Consider the following 16,146-nt stretch of genomic DNA (forward strand, 5'->3'; position numbering starts at 1 on the left):
TGGACCAAGTGGAATTGGGGTTGAGAGAGGGAGACAGCAGAGACTGGATGCAGAAGTACAGAACTAAGAAGCAAGGAGCAGATACACAGCTCCAGAAACAAGAGCAGGCCACACTGCAAGAAACAGGCCCTTTGCTTCCACCCAGACACGGGCTGTGCTCTGTAATCCAGGATTTCATTAATTATCCCCCTTTCTGTCCAGTAATTTCTGTGTGGGATTACCACCTCCTAACCACACCACCCCTAGCTGGGACAGTGACTACTGTGTGCTGTTTAGCTGTGCGCTTAATACTCTCACAGGATGCTCGAGAAGTCCACAAAGAAGGCGTGATTATCCCCCTTTCCCCTGAGAGGAATTGGGGGTTCATAAGGCTAAATAACTCGCCCAAGGTCACACAGCTGCTAAGCAAATTTACTTCTAAATTCTCCTACCTTTAACCCAGGCCGTAAACACTAAGCACAAACTTCCTTACTGACTGATGATAAGCCCCCAGAAGTGCATGAAGGCCACGTTGTTCAATGCTAAACTACGGCTATAACGCATTTGTGTTCCTCGCACACTGGTGTTCAGTGTGCTCCGGGAAAGAGAGCGTGTCTGAGGAGCAGGAGTCCTCTTACAAGTCCGTATTCTCCCGGTCCATGGATAAACTACAGCTACAATATGAACTTCATCAGAAGTTCTTAGAGACTCTAACAGAAGTAGAAGCCCTTTCCGTTATTAAAAGAATTGAAGGTTTTCTATTGTTCATAGGAAAAGGCAAACTCCTCCCTTTCAAATTATTCTGCTTTATAGTACAATTCCTTCTGGCTCGAAGGAGAACTTCAGACACTTTTTCAAATAACCCCAACCATTTAATCTGTACCTTTAGGAAGTCATGCTGAGAGTATATGGAAAAGAGACAGACAGGGCTAGCAAGGGCGGGGGGGGGGGGATGGAAAAGGAAGGGAGAGAAAATGGTAAGGCATTTCTGAAGCAATGAGCCTCTCCCAGGTTTTCTGGCCTACTTAAAATGAGCTGGGCTTTTCTCTTCCCAGAGAATGGCTGCCATTGTTTAGGTGGTTTCAGCTTTTAAGCTCCTCTGTTTATTTACTCCAGAAAGACCACCCCATGCATTTGTCATCCCCACTCACAGGAAGATGACACTGTCAGTCAATTTGGGCTTATTGACAAAATAAATGCTGTACAGTGGGCAGTTTAAGCTTCACACAGTCGTTTCTAATAGTTTAAATGATGGGAGAAGCAAAAGGAGGTTCTTACTTAGGATGGTTCCCAAGGGGGACTCTTTCCCTGACTTGCAAACAGACCCCACACACATGCACACACACACACACACACACACACACACACACACACACACACACACACACACACACTCTCTCTCTCCATGGCAGAGAGAGGGCATCTGCTCATCTGGAAACAATGTTACTAAAATAAACACCTGGGACACTGCACTCAAGAGACAGGCACACTATGCCTTACAGCTGTAGAGGTACCATTCCAGGTTCAGTAAGCATATTGGTTTCTTTTCTTTTTCTGTGATAAGACATCATGGTCAAGGCAACTCATAAAAAAAGTTTAATGGGCCTTATGGTCCCAGAGGATTAGAGTATAGGATGGGGGAGTGAAGCAAGCATTGATGACAGGTAGCTGGACCAGTAAGCTAAGAGCTCACAACATGATCCACAAGCAGGACGCAGGGAGAACACTGGTAATGGTAGCAGTCTTGAAACCTCAAAGCCATCCCCCAGTAACAGCTCCTCTTCCAAAGCTGTGTCTCCTGATCCTTCCCCAGCAGTTCCACCAGCCGGAGACCAAGCATTCAGATATATGAGCCTATGGAGGCCATTCTCATTCAAAACCATCAGATGTTCTGAGCTTGTAGCCAGGGAGCCAGCACATCATGAGAAGAACACACTGGGAGACAAAACTGTCAACTCATGGCTGTGAAGTGGGGCAAAAAGAGAAGAGAGAGACTGGGGGTGTCACACTCCCTGTCAAGGACATTCTGCGGTGACCTAAAGACCTCACCATAAAACCTGCCTCATTAAGACAGTACCACTTCCCAAAGCAGCAAGCTGAGGACATATACCTTGAATCCGTGGACTTTAAGGATATCCCAGCCCCAAACAATAGTAGAATTGTCTCTTTCTCTTTGCTCTTCTCCTTATAAAGTTACTAATCAGACCACAAAGGCCTCACCCTTATAACTTGACCCTAACTACCTCCCACACGGAGTTTAACTTTTCAATCCATGAGGGTTTTTTTCCCTTTGAGAAGTTCGCAGGTGTATACAATGTATTTTGCTCGTATCTACTTCCTACATCCCTCTCCGACTCCTCACTGATCTCCTTCCACAGTTCCTAGCTTTATTTTCATTTTTTCTTAAATAAGACTCCATGAGTCCAGTGCTTCTCTACCCATGTGCGCATGTGTTTAGGGCCATCTGCTGAAGAAAACATCACTCTCCCTCTCTTAGCGAGTGCTAACAGTGTCTCACTTCAGCGAAGGCCTCATGAGCACTGGCCCCATCTGTGCTGGGGTGTTGACGGACATGACCTCATGCAGAGCTGTACCGACAACTACAGCTGCTGTGAGCTAAAGAGCACACCAATCCTGTCACTTCTAAAAGACACTGCTGCACTGCAGTCCTCCCAGGATCCTGGCTCCTACAATCCTTCTGCCTCCTTGATGTTCCCTGAATGAGGGAGAAAGGGGTGTGACAACAGATGTCCCCTGTAAGGTTAAGTGCAGTCCCTTATTCTCTGCACTTTGATCAGAGTCTCTTGCATTAATCTACATCCACTTCAAAAGGAAGAGCATCTCTGATGAGGGGTAAGGGATGCATCAATATGTAGGTGTGAAGATGAGTATTAGAAGGTAGTTTGATACTACATCCATTTAGCACAGTAATAGCAGTACATTCTTCCGCCTATGATTTCCCCAGCTATGGGTTCTTGGCCAAGTTTACACACAGTCTTGGGCATGAGTATCCACCTGTAAAGTGGGCTGTAGAGCCCCTCAGAACGTTACTGGTTACATCCCTAACACGCGTGTCACTATGACATGTCTTGCCACGCTGGTCATTACTGCAGTTCACAGGGTTCACCACTGGATGAAATGCTGGTGACTTTTCTTCTACAGCAGCCAGCACAGCAGCACCTTCTGGTATCATAGAAGCTACCCAGTGAGGAGGAGGCTTCCAGGTCAGTACCAGCTTGATTTCTCCACATCTCATGATCAAAAGATAAGTAATTCACAATATTACCATTGTTCTGGTCACTCAGCAGAACTTCAGATTTAATGGGCATAGTTAAGTTCAAAACAGATGCTCTGAAATAATTACATGTTTTTAGAAATCAGTATAACTATATGAATATCATTCAAGAATGTCATCCATGGCATTGTCACAGGGAGCCTGTGACAACAGAATGGTAAGCCAGGACAAGTGCCAGAGACCTTGTGTCACTTGAGAAAGCTGGGGACAGAGTCCTTAGGGATGGTATCAGACCATAAAAGACAGGAAGTATTCACCGAGAGGGAAGCAGATGGGAAAGTGTGGGTGTGAAGGGGCAGAGAGATGGCCCATGCTGTCCACTGTCTCAAGAATAGAGTTTGGATGCTAGGGAGGTTGCTCATCTACTCTCTGAACACTTCTTCAGATTCCTGGGGCTGTAGAGAGGTTGATAATTTTACTTGACTATAGCTTAAGAGTTGGCACTGGAACCTTTGAACCTGGAAATAACATATAATTCCAGCTCATTTACTTTGGGTAGCTGGTTATTGTTATGTTTAAAAAATCATTTAATAAACCTTTCAGTTCTATAATCTTGAGTAAACCCAAGATTATAGCAAATGTTTTGTATATTATAATACCTAATATTCCCCTTTTGTTGTTATTTTTATGATTTTGCAGATGTCTACAATAGAATGCAGCTAAAAACTAGAGTAGGAAGAAAGGTGGATTTATTCATGTGTCCACTTAGGACTTAGACTATAAATATGTTATTTGGATTCTGCATAAAGGATTCATGCTACAGTGCATATCCATGTGGACAGAGAAGTTAGCCCATCAAGCATGGCAGAAGAACAGTGACACCCACTTTGTGGAAGGTCTTAGCTTAAGGACAACTAAAATTATATATATTAGATATCATACATCCATGAACTATTGTATATTATATTATGCTAATATACAAATATTCTATTGATATATTAAATAATATACATAACTATATATATTTCAGATCTAAGACATATTTTCTATGTTAAATTTCCCTCATTTATTCTCAGGTCTTCATTGGGTTTTGCTAAACACCATTTCCCTGTTTTAACAGAGACTGGATTAAACAAATGGTGTTGTTATAGAACCATGTAATAGCAGCTGTATATTGTAAATTGCTACATATATATGCATATTAATTACAAAGATTTAACAAATCACAAGTTTATATAACATCAATCTGTCTCAATTTTTCTGAAGAAATGAGGTAAAACTCCCCAACCTAACCTATAAGTTTAACATTCTCCAAACACTAAGTACATTACAGAAAATAAAATTCAGACCAATACTCCTTCTTGGTGAAAATGTAAAATAGTCAGCAAGTCTTAGCAAATGGAGCCCAGTAACATTTAAAAAAAATAACAATATATTATACCACGTCTTAGGGGGATTTATCCCAGGAATGTAAGGTTGGTTTGATAATTGAAAATAAAGCAGTGTGCCAGGCGGTGGTGGCGCACGCCTTTAATCCCAGCGCTTGGGAGGCAGAGGCAGGCGGATTTCTGAGTTCGAGGCCAGCCTGGTCTACAGAGTGAGTTCCAGGACAGCCAGGGCAACACAGAAAAACACTGTCTCAAAAAAAACAAAAACAAAAACAAAAACAAAACAAAAAAAGAAAGAAAAAGGAAATAAAAGAAAATGAACCAGTGTAACACATATTTGTAGACCAGAGGGTGAAAATTTCAGGATCTATCAAAAGATACAGAAAAGGCATTTGGAAAAAATGAACAACTTTGCATGCTAAAAACACTCAAAAACTATCAACAGAGTACCAGAAACTTCATAATGGCACTCTCCGAAGTCAGTTGCTGGCATAATACGCAGTACATAATACATAATACTAAGTGTAAAAGACCTATGCCTCCACCTAACCAACCAAGCGCAGGAGTGCAACAGGCATGTCCCACCTCCCCACTGCCATTCTATGTTATGCTGGATGTCTGAGTCAGAGAGCTTTGGCAAGAAAACATTACATTGGACTCATAGACTAAATGAAGCAGTACCTGTCACCCAGATGATATTGCCTGAGACACAGAGAAATCCAAGAGAACCCACACGTAAAAATCGTGCTAGAATTTTTTCAAATATTCAGCAAGGTTGAAAGAAATAGGACAGGACAAATCCCAGAAATCAAACAGTACTAGCTACAAACTCCAAATTTTAAAAAATTGAATTTATTTACAGTAGCTTGGAAAAGAATTCTTAGATTAAGTTTAACAAGTAAGAATAAGACTTGAACATGAGAAGAAAAAAATCAAATGAAATAAGAAATGAAATAAGCTCTAAAGAAAAAAAAAAGACAAGGCATCCATCGTCTGGCTCAAAAGACAAAAATATGGTTAAGATAACGATTCTCTCCAAATCAGCCTATAGCCTATGACTCAGTATAATTTATATAAATCCCTCAGAGGTGTTTCTCAAGACATTGATAAGTTTTTAGTCTAAAATTTATACAGAAATTCAGAGACTCAGCAATAGCCAAAACAAACTTTAGAACTAAAACAGAAAATTAGAGAACTCACAATATGCATTTTAAAACATACTTCATGTCTGCAGTCATCAATCCAGTGTGTACTGGTTCACAGGAGACATACAGCAATAAAACACAATTGACAATCAAGAAATAAGCCCCCATGCTTAGAGTCAGTTGAGTTTTTAAAGTGCACAAAGGCACCTTAATGAGGAAAAAATAGCCTGCTAACTGGTAGTAATCAGGGCAGGTAGATATTATATAAAGAATTAAATCACACCTCTTCATACAGTATAGAAAAACTAACCCAAATGGACTAAGGTCAAGATGTAAGAGTTAAGCCCACCAACCATTCAAGGCTATAAGAGAGTGAACACTTGTGATCTGAGGTTAAGAAATGTTTTCTCAGTTCTGACCCCAAAAGCATATTTTCCATCTTGATGCTTCAAAAGATATAATGCAGAATAAGTTGAATGTATACTTACAATATATACATGACAAAAGTCTTCTGCTTTGAATATTTAAAGAATTCCTACAGCTAAAAAGTAAACTGCCAAATTGTTTTCAAACAGATAAAGCACTTGAGTAGATAGACATACCTCCATAAAGAAAATATACAAATCCCCAGTGATCCCATACATGTGTTCAACAGCCTTGGTGTAGTGGTGGTGGGTACTCCTGTGTTCATACCACCTGGAGGCTAGCCTGGGCTACAGAATGAGACTATCTCAAAAAATTAACTAAGATGTCTGCTATCATTATTAATATAACTCAAATCAAAATCTTGAGCTGCCCATTCATACTTACCGGCATGGCTATGATCCATCAGACTAGCACAACACTGTCAACAACGTGAAGAAATCAGAAAGCCCAGACATGCTGGGTCAGAATGTAAAACTTCAGAAAACCACCTTAAAATTCCTCAAAACCTTTGAATTAGTATATGATACTGTAAACGCCATCAGATTCATACCCTAGAAAAATGAAACATGCCCCTATTCTCCATATTATATTCATATTATAGTCTCCATAATAACCCTTCAAAATGAAAGAAACCAAATATCAGCCAACTGATGTATGGGTAAACAAAATGTATGAATACAGTAGAATATGAAGGATTAAAACGTCAATATGTGCTACAATGAAAGCAAACTCTTTATAAAGTTTATAATAAGATAAATGTTGAAAACTGAATGAAAGTGTGGGCGCCATGGTGTATGCCTTTAATCTCAGTACTTGAGAGGCAGAGGCGGGCAGATCTCTGTGAGTCTGAAGCCAGCATTGTCTGCATAGTGAGTTCCAAGTCAGCCATGAATAGATAGAGAGACCCTGCCTCAAAAATCCAAAAAAGAAAAGTTATAGAAGCTAAATACAATAGGCAGGAGTTGTAAACACATAGAATACATCAATCTATAGAATCAGGAACTAAATATTTGTTCATCAGGGGATATGGTAACAGAAAATGGAAAACGACTGCCATGGTATGAAGTTTCTCTCAAGAACAATGAAAATGTTTCGTAAATGGGGGTTTTGTGCTACATTTTCATAAATACTTTGTAAATATTCTAAAATCTACGTCACATATTTCAAGACAAAATTTCATGTGAATTACATCTTAATAAAGCTGTAATTTTTGATGCGGTGGGGGTCAGTTCAAGATAGGATTTCTTTGTGTAGCCTTGGTTGACCTGGAACTCAGTATGTAGATCAGACTGGTCTTGAACTCACAAAGACCCCCCCTGCCTCTTCCTCCCCCCAAGGGCTGGGATTAAAGGTATGGGCCACCAATGCTTGGCTATAAAGCTGTAATTTTATTTTATTTTTTCACTTTTATTTTATTTATTTACATTTCAGATGTCATCCTCTTTCCCCATTTCCCCTACCTATTCCATCCCCCTCCTCCTTTTTGCTTTTATACCATTTTAATCACGTGCATGTATTAAGGTCAGTTCTAGGTTGAGGGTCTAGCAATACAATAGATGCAAATAGTCAAGGAACAAGCAAGACAATACACACAAATAGTCAAAGAACGAGCAAGGCATTAAACACAATTCCAGGAACACTCCCATGATCACTGTTTCTAAGGGCTTATCAGGTTGACCAAAGTATCTGAGCCTACTTCCCTGTCCTAGCCCAAAGTCATTTTCATGTCTGAAGCATACTTCCTTGTTCTAGCCTAATATTTAGATTCCTGCCTGAAATTACTTCTTTGTTCTAGCCAAAGAAGATATATATATATATATATATATATATACATGTGTGTGTGTGTGTGTGTGTGTGTGTGTGTGTGTGTATTTTAATATAATTGTCTAAACTGCTGTTTGAACTGTCATAAATCAGATGGGCCCAATCAGTGGGCTCCTGTCAGTTGTAAGATCCCTTTCAAGCTAAAGTCACATGTGAGTTCTGCACTGATTAATTTGGCTTATAGGAATGGCTTTACTGGATGTCCTCAGAATGTGTCTTTAAGGAAGAACATGGATTCTGAGATACTGCCTCCCCACTGATTAAAGAAAGAAGCCCCACAGAAAACTAAATAAGTACCTCCGGTGCTGATGGTGTCTGTATCCCAGGATCACTCTGGGCTGTGTGGTGCTCTGATGAGCACCATGCCCTCCTGAGTCTGCACACTGCCGCAGAAGCAGCAACACCCTCCATTAGCAGGAAGCATCTGAACTGTGGCTGTGAGTGTGAATGCCATCTGCATTCACATCCTAGGAATCCTGTGTTTGGGGCCCATGCAGAATGCACCGGCACACTTCACGGTCGTGCTTCTGTAACTGTGGACACACGTACAATCAGTTGCATGGTCATCTATGTACCAAGGCTACTGGAATGAACTGTTGCCTTTAATCCTTGACTCCTTAAATAGGTCGCAATAACTGTCTATGTTCCAAAGGCTTCCAGGCACAGTCTTACTTTGGAAGTCTCACTTTTAGAATAGAAGTATGCTTAAAGAAAACTTTTTCTGAATGAAGAAAAAAAAGGCAAAAAAATTGAGATGTCCTAATATAAACTAATTTTTTTATGTTTTCTTTTCTAGGAATCCAATTAAATTTCACTCATTCTGGATCACACTTAAGATTTTTCTCCTATGTTGATACCCCAAACCATAAAATCCTGCCATCGCATATCTGTGGATATCAAATAGCTCTCCCCTGTCACTGGGAATCCTGCCACAATCTCAAGGATGCTCCATTTTACATAGTCTCTCCAGCAGCTTGCAGGTTGACTCACTAGGCGGGTTCTGTCAACAACTGCACTCTCTGGTATTAAGTGCAGTAAAAGGTGAAGCTGAACTCAGTTAAACCACAGAAAAACTCTCTTCAGCTAAGAAGCCAGTGGTGCTCAAAGCTGCTGTGGGCCTCTGCTGTACAACCGGCATAAAGGCTGGTGCTTTAAACACACGTGCCTAAAGATCTAACACATCAACGTACAAAATGATTGAAAGCGAGGCACTGTGTTTCATCTCCTTCTTAGACTGTGTCCAGAGATTTTGCAACTAACAGCATGCAGTATCAATTAGGTATTGATACTGTAAGGATTTAGAACAAATCTCCCTGTTGCAATGTCAATGTAAATGTAACTTGTATATAAGATACACATAAGAACACCTTTAGAATTGAATTTATTTAAAACATTTATAGAAGATCATTCATGCAAGGGGTTGGTTTAGAAATGCATAAGCAGCCAATGATGTGAATTCACATAATGTCTGGTATTTAGGTTTGTCAACAACATGCCGCACTGCAGAAAGGAGTCTTACAGTAAAATAGCTAGTGTTCAAGAGAAAAGATGAAGTCTCTGACCCATGTGTCAATGTTTACACTTGTGTCCCAGCCACCAGCTTGTGTTTTCCTTTATTTCTTTCTCTTTGCTATTCTGTGTTTGGAGTATTTAACACTTTACTTGCAAAACTTCAATAGTTTAGGTTTTGCAGCTTTGAACACAGTCCTTTTAGTTAAAATTGCTTTTCTTTCACTAAATAGTGAACTATTTAGTTTTCCTGTTTAGGAAAAACCAACTGTACGGTTTTGCTGGAGTAAGAAAAAAGAATTTCAAATGTTATAACAATAAAGATTTTATAAATTTTAATCATTGAGGGAAGTCATTAAATAAATTAACTTTATTTGTACCAAATGCTTTGATTAATGACTGGGTATATGTCACCCTCAGGAATACGTAGTGAAGGGGAAGTATCCTGCCAGCAAGGGGGATGTGAAAACGCCAAACCTTTGTTTAAACAACATTTAATATAAATGCTTCCAAGACTGAATTTCTTTTCTAAGAACACTATAAACATATACCAACAAAATGAAATCAAGTAAACAATAACTCATTTAAAATAGACACTTAAGATGAGTGAGCTACACTGCAAGTGTGATGCCTTTATGAAATGTCAGACATTCAAGTGCATGTTGAAAACACACATTAACTGGAGAGTTACCCAGAATGATGGCAATAGAGTGACTGTATGAGCACCCTACAGACCATATAGACAGCCACTGCTCATGCTATGCAAAGCCAGACACATGGAATGAAAGCCTGAAAACATAAATAAATGGAAACGCAATTTATGAGCACAGTGAGGATGAGTTAAAAAGGGGTTTTCCCTTTTTTGCTAAAATTAAATGAATAATAAATATGTCTTTAAAAACCTGAAATTTCACTGCTTGCATTAATTTCCCAAGGACAACGTAATGAATTGCCATGAACTTGTAGGTTAACAGCACATTTATTCTCTTATAATTCTGGAGCCTCAGAGAGAATCATTTTCCTTGTGTTTTTTGTTTCCTAGATTCTGATCCTCAGGCCTGGTCTTCTCTATCTCCAAAGCATCTCTACCCAGTCTCTGCATCTACCACCCTGTCACCTTCTCTCTGTGGTCAAATTCATCTCTCTCTCTCTCTCTCTCTCTCTCTCTCTCTCTCTCTCTCTCTCTCTCCCTAAGAGACTTTTAATCACATCTGGGTCCCCTCCAGAAAATTCAGAACAATTCCCATACCCTTTTGCTATATGAGGTAATAGTTACATGTTCCAGAGAACGTGTAAAGTGTGGGGGCCTATTTTTTTTTTCAGTTTCCCAGAAAAAAAATTTTAATTTGTATATCCTAGTACAGTGACTCTCAATCTGTAGGTCGTGACCCCTTTGGGGTTGACCTAAGACCATCGAAATACACAGATGCAGCCTAGATGTCATTAGGTGTCATTCCCTAGAAGACATGCCCTGTTTCATCTAAAGGTGGTTCTCTCAGTAGATTCCAGAAGCCCCAGGAATCCTGGTTGTAATACATTACAATTCATAACAATAGCAAAGTAACAGTTATGAAGAAAGGACAAAAATAATCTTATGGTTGGGGTCACCACCACATGAGGAACTGTATTAAAAGGTTGCAACATTAGGAAGGTGGAGAACCACTAACCTAGTAGTTAATACAGTAATATCTTTCTCTATCAGTCGCATTCAATGACTATTAAAATTCATACTAATGGAATAGCTTTCTTGGGCTGCTTACCCAGTAGTTACCATCTAAGAAGGTCTACTGCTGATACAGTATTTATGCGGTCTCCTAGGCCAAGCTGGAGACACTGGACAACATAGTGAGGGTATGAGTTCCTTTCAAGACTAGGTAGAAACCACACCATTCTTTCAGTTACCAGTCATATTCTATAATATTGATTCGTATATATGTATGTTGTTGTAGCTAACCAATGGGTAAGAGCTCTTGGGAGCCAGGGAGATGGCTCTGTTGGTAAAGTACTTGTCATGAAAGCACGAAGAATTGAGTTTGAGTCTTTAGCGGTGAGTAAAAAGCTGGTCATGGAGACACAATGCTTGAAGTACTAACACTGGGGAGGTGGAGACAACCAGGATTCCTGGGCCTCTGGCCAACCAAACAGGCCTCGGGTTCTACTGAGAGAAATGCCTTTAGATGAAACAGGGCATGTCTTCTAGGGAATGACACCTAAGGGTATCTAGGCTGCACACCCTCCTGCATGCATATGCACCCACACTCACATTTTAACAAGGAGTCAGGTGTTAGTGTTTATCTATGACATCATTGGGACGCTCTGAGCTTATCACCAGGATGTAGACAGAGAGCTGATCATCCCAGAAAGACAAAAGACTGAGCCACTGAGAAAATAAAAATAACTTTTATCCCTTTGGTATAGAAAGGACCTTAAAGTTGGGGGTCTGCCTGGGTGTTTCACAGGACCCCTGGGTTCTCTGCCTTCCCTCACTGGACCTGTTTGGGTAGCTGCCAGCTCACGGAGCCTGTCTTCTATTACCCTGTCTACATATGCCCATCAACAAGTATACCCGTATATGTGCAAAAATGAACACCGGTGCACACACACACACACACACACACACACACACACACGCAAGCATGCATGCTGTGGATCTCAAACAAGAGCACACTTTTCAAAAAATAACTGGACAACTTAATGTTTCTCTTTTGAGAAGCGTTTGGTATTTCTGGAAGACTGGCCTGACAAAGCACAAATAATGTGGCTTTACATTATAGTCCCAGACACATGTATTCCTGTTCTGTTACTAAGTAGAAAAACGCTATCGTTTTAGATACTTTGTTGTTCGTGAATAAGATGTGATACAGACTTCAGTAGTTTGTTTGAATAACAGAGTTCTGCTATATTGCTAAAATAGCTGCTGAATAAAGATTACCTTCCAATGGCTACATTAGGAAACTTGTCTATAAAACCAGTGCAGTGAAATGTTCAGAATGGACTCAGACTTTGCTGGTAAATAAAGCAGCGTAACATGATGGTGGCAGCATTTAAAAAAAACATCCACCAATAGCAGATTGAGAAATAGATTGGCTAGGTTTCCTAAGAGTAGCACACTCGGTAAAGTGGTGGCCATTCTATTATTTGCAAGGTAACTTACTTATGCCAGCTATCACTGGTTTGGCATGTTGTACTCTTTTATTGTTTGTGTTTTGCCAAACATGTATGTTAAAATGCCGACAAGCCCTTGTTAAGTGCATGTGGTTTAGGTGTCAGAACAATAGCTTTCAGCATCCCCTGGATAGTGATGGGCCATGCAGGTACTTTCCTAGATCACAGAAGGTTGGTACAAAAATCCACATTCTGAGATGTAAAGCAAAACTTGCTTCCCTACAAAAGCATTTGAAGTTGTCCTCCTGAGAAACGTCTAGTCCATACATCGTGGCTACAGAGCTGAGGAAGCTGATAGGGCAACTGTCCTTGCCATGGAGATGCAGATCTCAAATATGCAGCAATTGGTCACCAAGGTGCTCGGAGCAGTCTGGAGTTCCTCAGATCTCCATAGGACATGTCATTAAATCTCCTCCTCCTGCTGTGGCTGACTTCTGGGAGAAAAGCATATGGTATAAATATTACTGCATTTGGAAGTGAATACTAATGATCACTCGGGAGGCCCGTCCTTCGGCTCCTGTGGCCATTACCATCCAGTTGCTTATAAATGAGACATGCTTCGATTTGATTTAATAATCTTTTTCTCTTTTAGTTTATAACTCAGAATTCTCTTTGTATAATGTATCTGTAAGATCAATACACACAGTGATACACAATTTTTTTGTTATCCCGTTAACACTGTAAAATTAATTAAACAAATTTGTAATTAATTTTACAAATACTAATTCCTCTTAAACTGCTAAGATATGAAAGTGGACTCAATACACACACACATACACACACACACACACAGAGACACACACATGGGGGGATGAGGGGGACATGGGTTCCAAAGAGTAGTAATGCCCTCCTAGTGTGGAGGCTGAAAGTTCAATGAGAACACATAAACTACAAGCCTGCGTCTCAATATCCACACAGAACACCCTCATCATCGGAATGGTAGAAGGAAGTGTCTCAAAGTGTGTAGAAATTAGCCTATGATCTTCCTGACCACATGATCCATGTACAAGTTGAGTTTCACACAGGTAATATTATGCACAGCACATTATGAGTTCCAAAAAAATAGATAAATAAAAAGAATTAAGAGGAATTTGGCTAAACAGAAGTTTACTCCTCATGCAAATCTTTCTAGAGTATTATACAAAGCTAATTACCCTGGCCCAGTGTTTTCAGAAATGGTACTACTGCACAGTAGGGCAGCAACGGTGCTGTGTGGCCTCAGCCAGCACACATCACTGGGGTGATCTTGACGGCACAATCAACAGTATGCAGATTTTGTTTCCCAAGGCCACATGGCACAAAACACAACATGGGTTTCACAGTACAAACTGTTATTGTCTTATGTATCCAGAATGAAAAATTCTATAATGAAAGATAATATACAACATAGGTCAAAATTCTTTGTCAAAAACTACAGTTCACATTTCCGAAGTTAATGTCACCGGGGACTAAATGATGAATATAAAACAAACGCACACTACAAGTATGCTTTTGTTCTCCACTTACCACGATGCAAACTGTAAAGAGTTAACCTTTAAGGGTTAAAGAGTTTAATCAATGTCAATTCCTGATCTTCTGAAGACGATAAAGAACAGTCTGTCTAGCGATACCCAACAGAACATCACTTTGTCAAGCCACAAAGCGCCCTAAAGCTTGTCAAGTAAGTTACCAGAAACCTCTTTGTGGTTAGAACTCAGCTCCTTCCTGCTTGACCTATTATTTGATATTTGACCACTTGGTTGCAAGACACTTGCTCTTTCTAGCTGAAATGTCACTGGGGCATCTTGTCAGCTCCCCGACATCTCGGCCTGACATACAATTTTACTTTTGTGTGCTACAAGGCAGAAAATGCAGGGCAATGGCCTTGTTTTAAATTCTGTCAGCATCAAAGACGGTCGTCACTCTTGGGTCTTACCAACAACAAAAACAAAAAAAAGGAGTCTATTCTGAAGGTCAAAATGGCCGTTACCTTGAAGTTTTTCAGCTTATACTAAATATATCACCTGCTACGCTGGCGTGGGAACTGTCCTTATAAAGCGCCCAAGCAGACCACAGAAATCCTCCCAGCACAGTTGCTCTTCCTTCCCGTCAAATGCAGGCTTGATAAAAGGACACGGTTTTCAATGACTACAGGGACCAGATTCAGCAGTTAACTTGTTCAAATGGGCAAGTGGTATCATGTAGCTTTACAGGGAGCACCCTGACCTTCTCACATTGACCAGGAGTGACATTATTGTGCAGGAGGAGAAGTGCTCACATCATTTCTGTTTTGTACAACCTGCTTAAAGTTTGCAACTAAATGCTTGTCTTCAGTCGAGCTGACAAGAGAGAAGAGGGGTTCAGTGAACCATGGCAGGGCTGCCATGAAATGACAGGAATCATTGGCATACATTTCAAATAGCTCTCTCAATCCTATTAAAGTATTGCAGTCTTGCTTTAAAATAGACAAGGATGAAACAACGTTGATAGATAGAGACTAGAATGGCTTATTGATTTTTTTTTTAAGTCCGAGGGAAATTACCCAAAATGTGTCATTCTTTAACATTTAAAAATATGTTACATAAAAATGAGCAACTGTGATAATAAATAAAACTTAGGGAGGAAAGAGTGGGTTGTTTCATTATTTAAGAAGACAGATCCCTGTGCACGTCAGGATATCACACCATTTTTAAAGGCCCACCCTTACTTGCAATTAAACAAAATTCAACTGATAAGAAAATCCCCCTTCAAAACAATTTTAATTATACCATTGACTCTTCCTCCATTTTTTTTTTTTTATTTCACTAAGTCATAATCCAATCTGAGACGGTCTTTTGGCATTAACAAGCATCCCTGGAGAGGACTGGAACGATGACAGAGAATGGGGTGCCGTGTTCACAAACGTCTCCTTTAAGAAAGTGTAAGTTGTATCGATTTCCGCTTGCAACTCCCCAGCTGTGTCCATAGGAGCAGCAACTCTTGAAGGGACAGAGAGGTTAGAATGGTCTCGGGATCCCATCTGTGAAAAGAAAGAAGCACATTGGGTTATAAACTCTTACAAAGGTTCTACAGACACAAACGTGGAAGTGAGTTGGCCATGCTTGAGATAAAAAATAGGATGGGGCACACTGAGGTAATCTACACAAAACTACACAAAGGAGGTGATTTTCCAACTGTAACTGAATCTATTCATCCTATGCCATAGGTGTCTCAGGACAATGGAGGAACACCGGAAGTTCTCAAAAGAACTTTCCTGAAAGTTTTACATCAAGAAGTCACTGCAACTAGGCATTTTTCACTTCAGCTTCAGGTCTCTGGCCCTTCAGAGAAACAAACCCTAGAATCATTTGTTCCATTAGTCAACGATGTGCTGTTTGGGGGCCTGGGCTGCTTAGGAAATGATCTCAGGTGTTCGCTTTTAAATTACCTTTAATATTTGAATCACAAGTTTAACACAAAGAAAAATAGCTGAATCCCAACGATTTCTAGAAAACAG

At 40.1% G+C, this 16,146-nt stretch overlaps 1 protein-coding gene across 10 annotated transcripts in view; it reads right to left on the reverse strand.

Annotated features, from left to right (window-relative positions):
* Window positions 1–4,921: 4,921 nt before the first annotated feature.
* Ccdc171 (coiled-coil domain containing 171) overlaps window positions 4,922–16,146 on the reverse strand; it is a 310,848-nt gene continuing 299,623 nt past the window's right edge. For 7 of the 10 annotated variants that reach the window (XM_034504096.2, XM_076934709.1, XM_076934707.1 and 4 more), the window contains one exon: window positions 4,924–15,669. In XM_034504096.2, coding sequence (XP_034359987.1) covers window positions 15,460–15,669 — 210 coding nt within the window. In that variant the 3' untranslated portion in view covers window positions 4,924–15,459. Of the gene's footprint in view, window positions 15,670–16,146 lie in introns of all 10 variants that reach the window. The other 3 variants (XM_076934712.1, XM_076934713.1, XM_076934714.1) reach the window with 2 other exon arrangements.

The sequence above is a fragment of the Arvicanthis niloticus genome, chromosome 5 (assembly GCF_011762505.2).
Source record: "Arvicanthis niloticus isolate mArvNil1 chromosome 5, mArvNil1.pat.X, whole genome shotgun sequence".
Classification (NCBI taxonomy): domain Eukaryota; kingdom Metazoa; phylum Chordata; class Mammalia; order Rodentia; family Muridae; genus Arvicanthis; species Arvicanthis niloticus.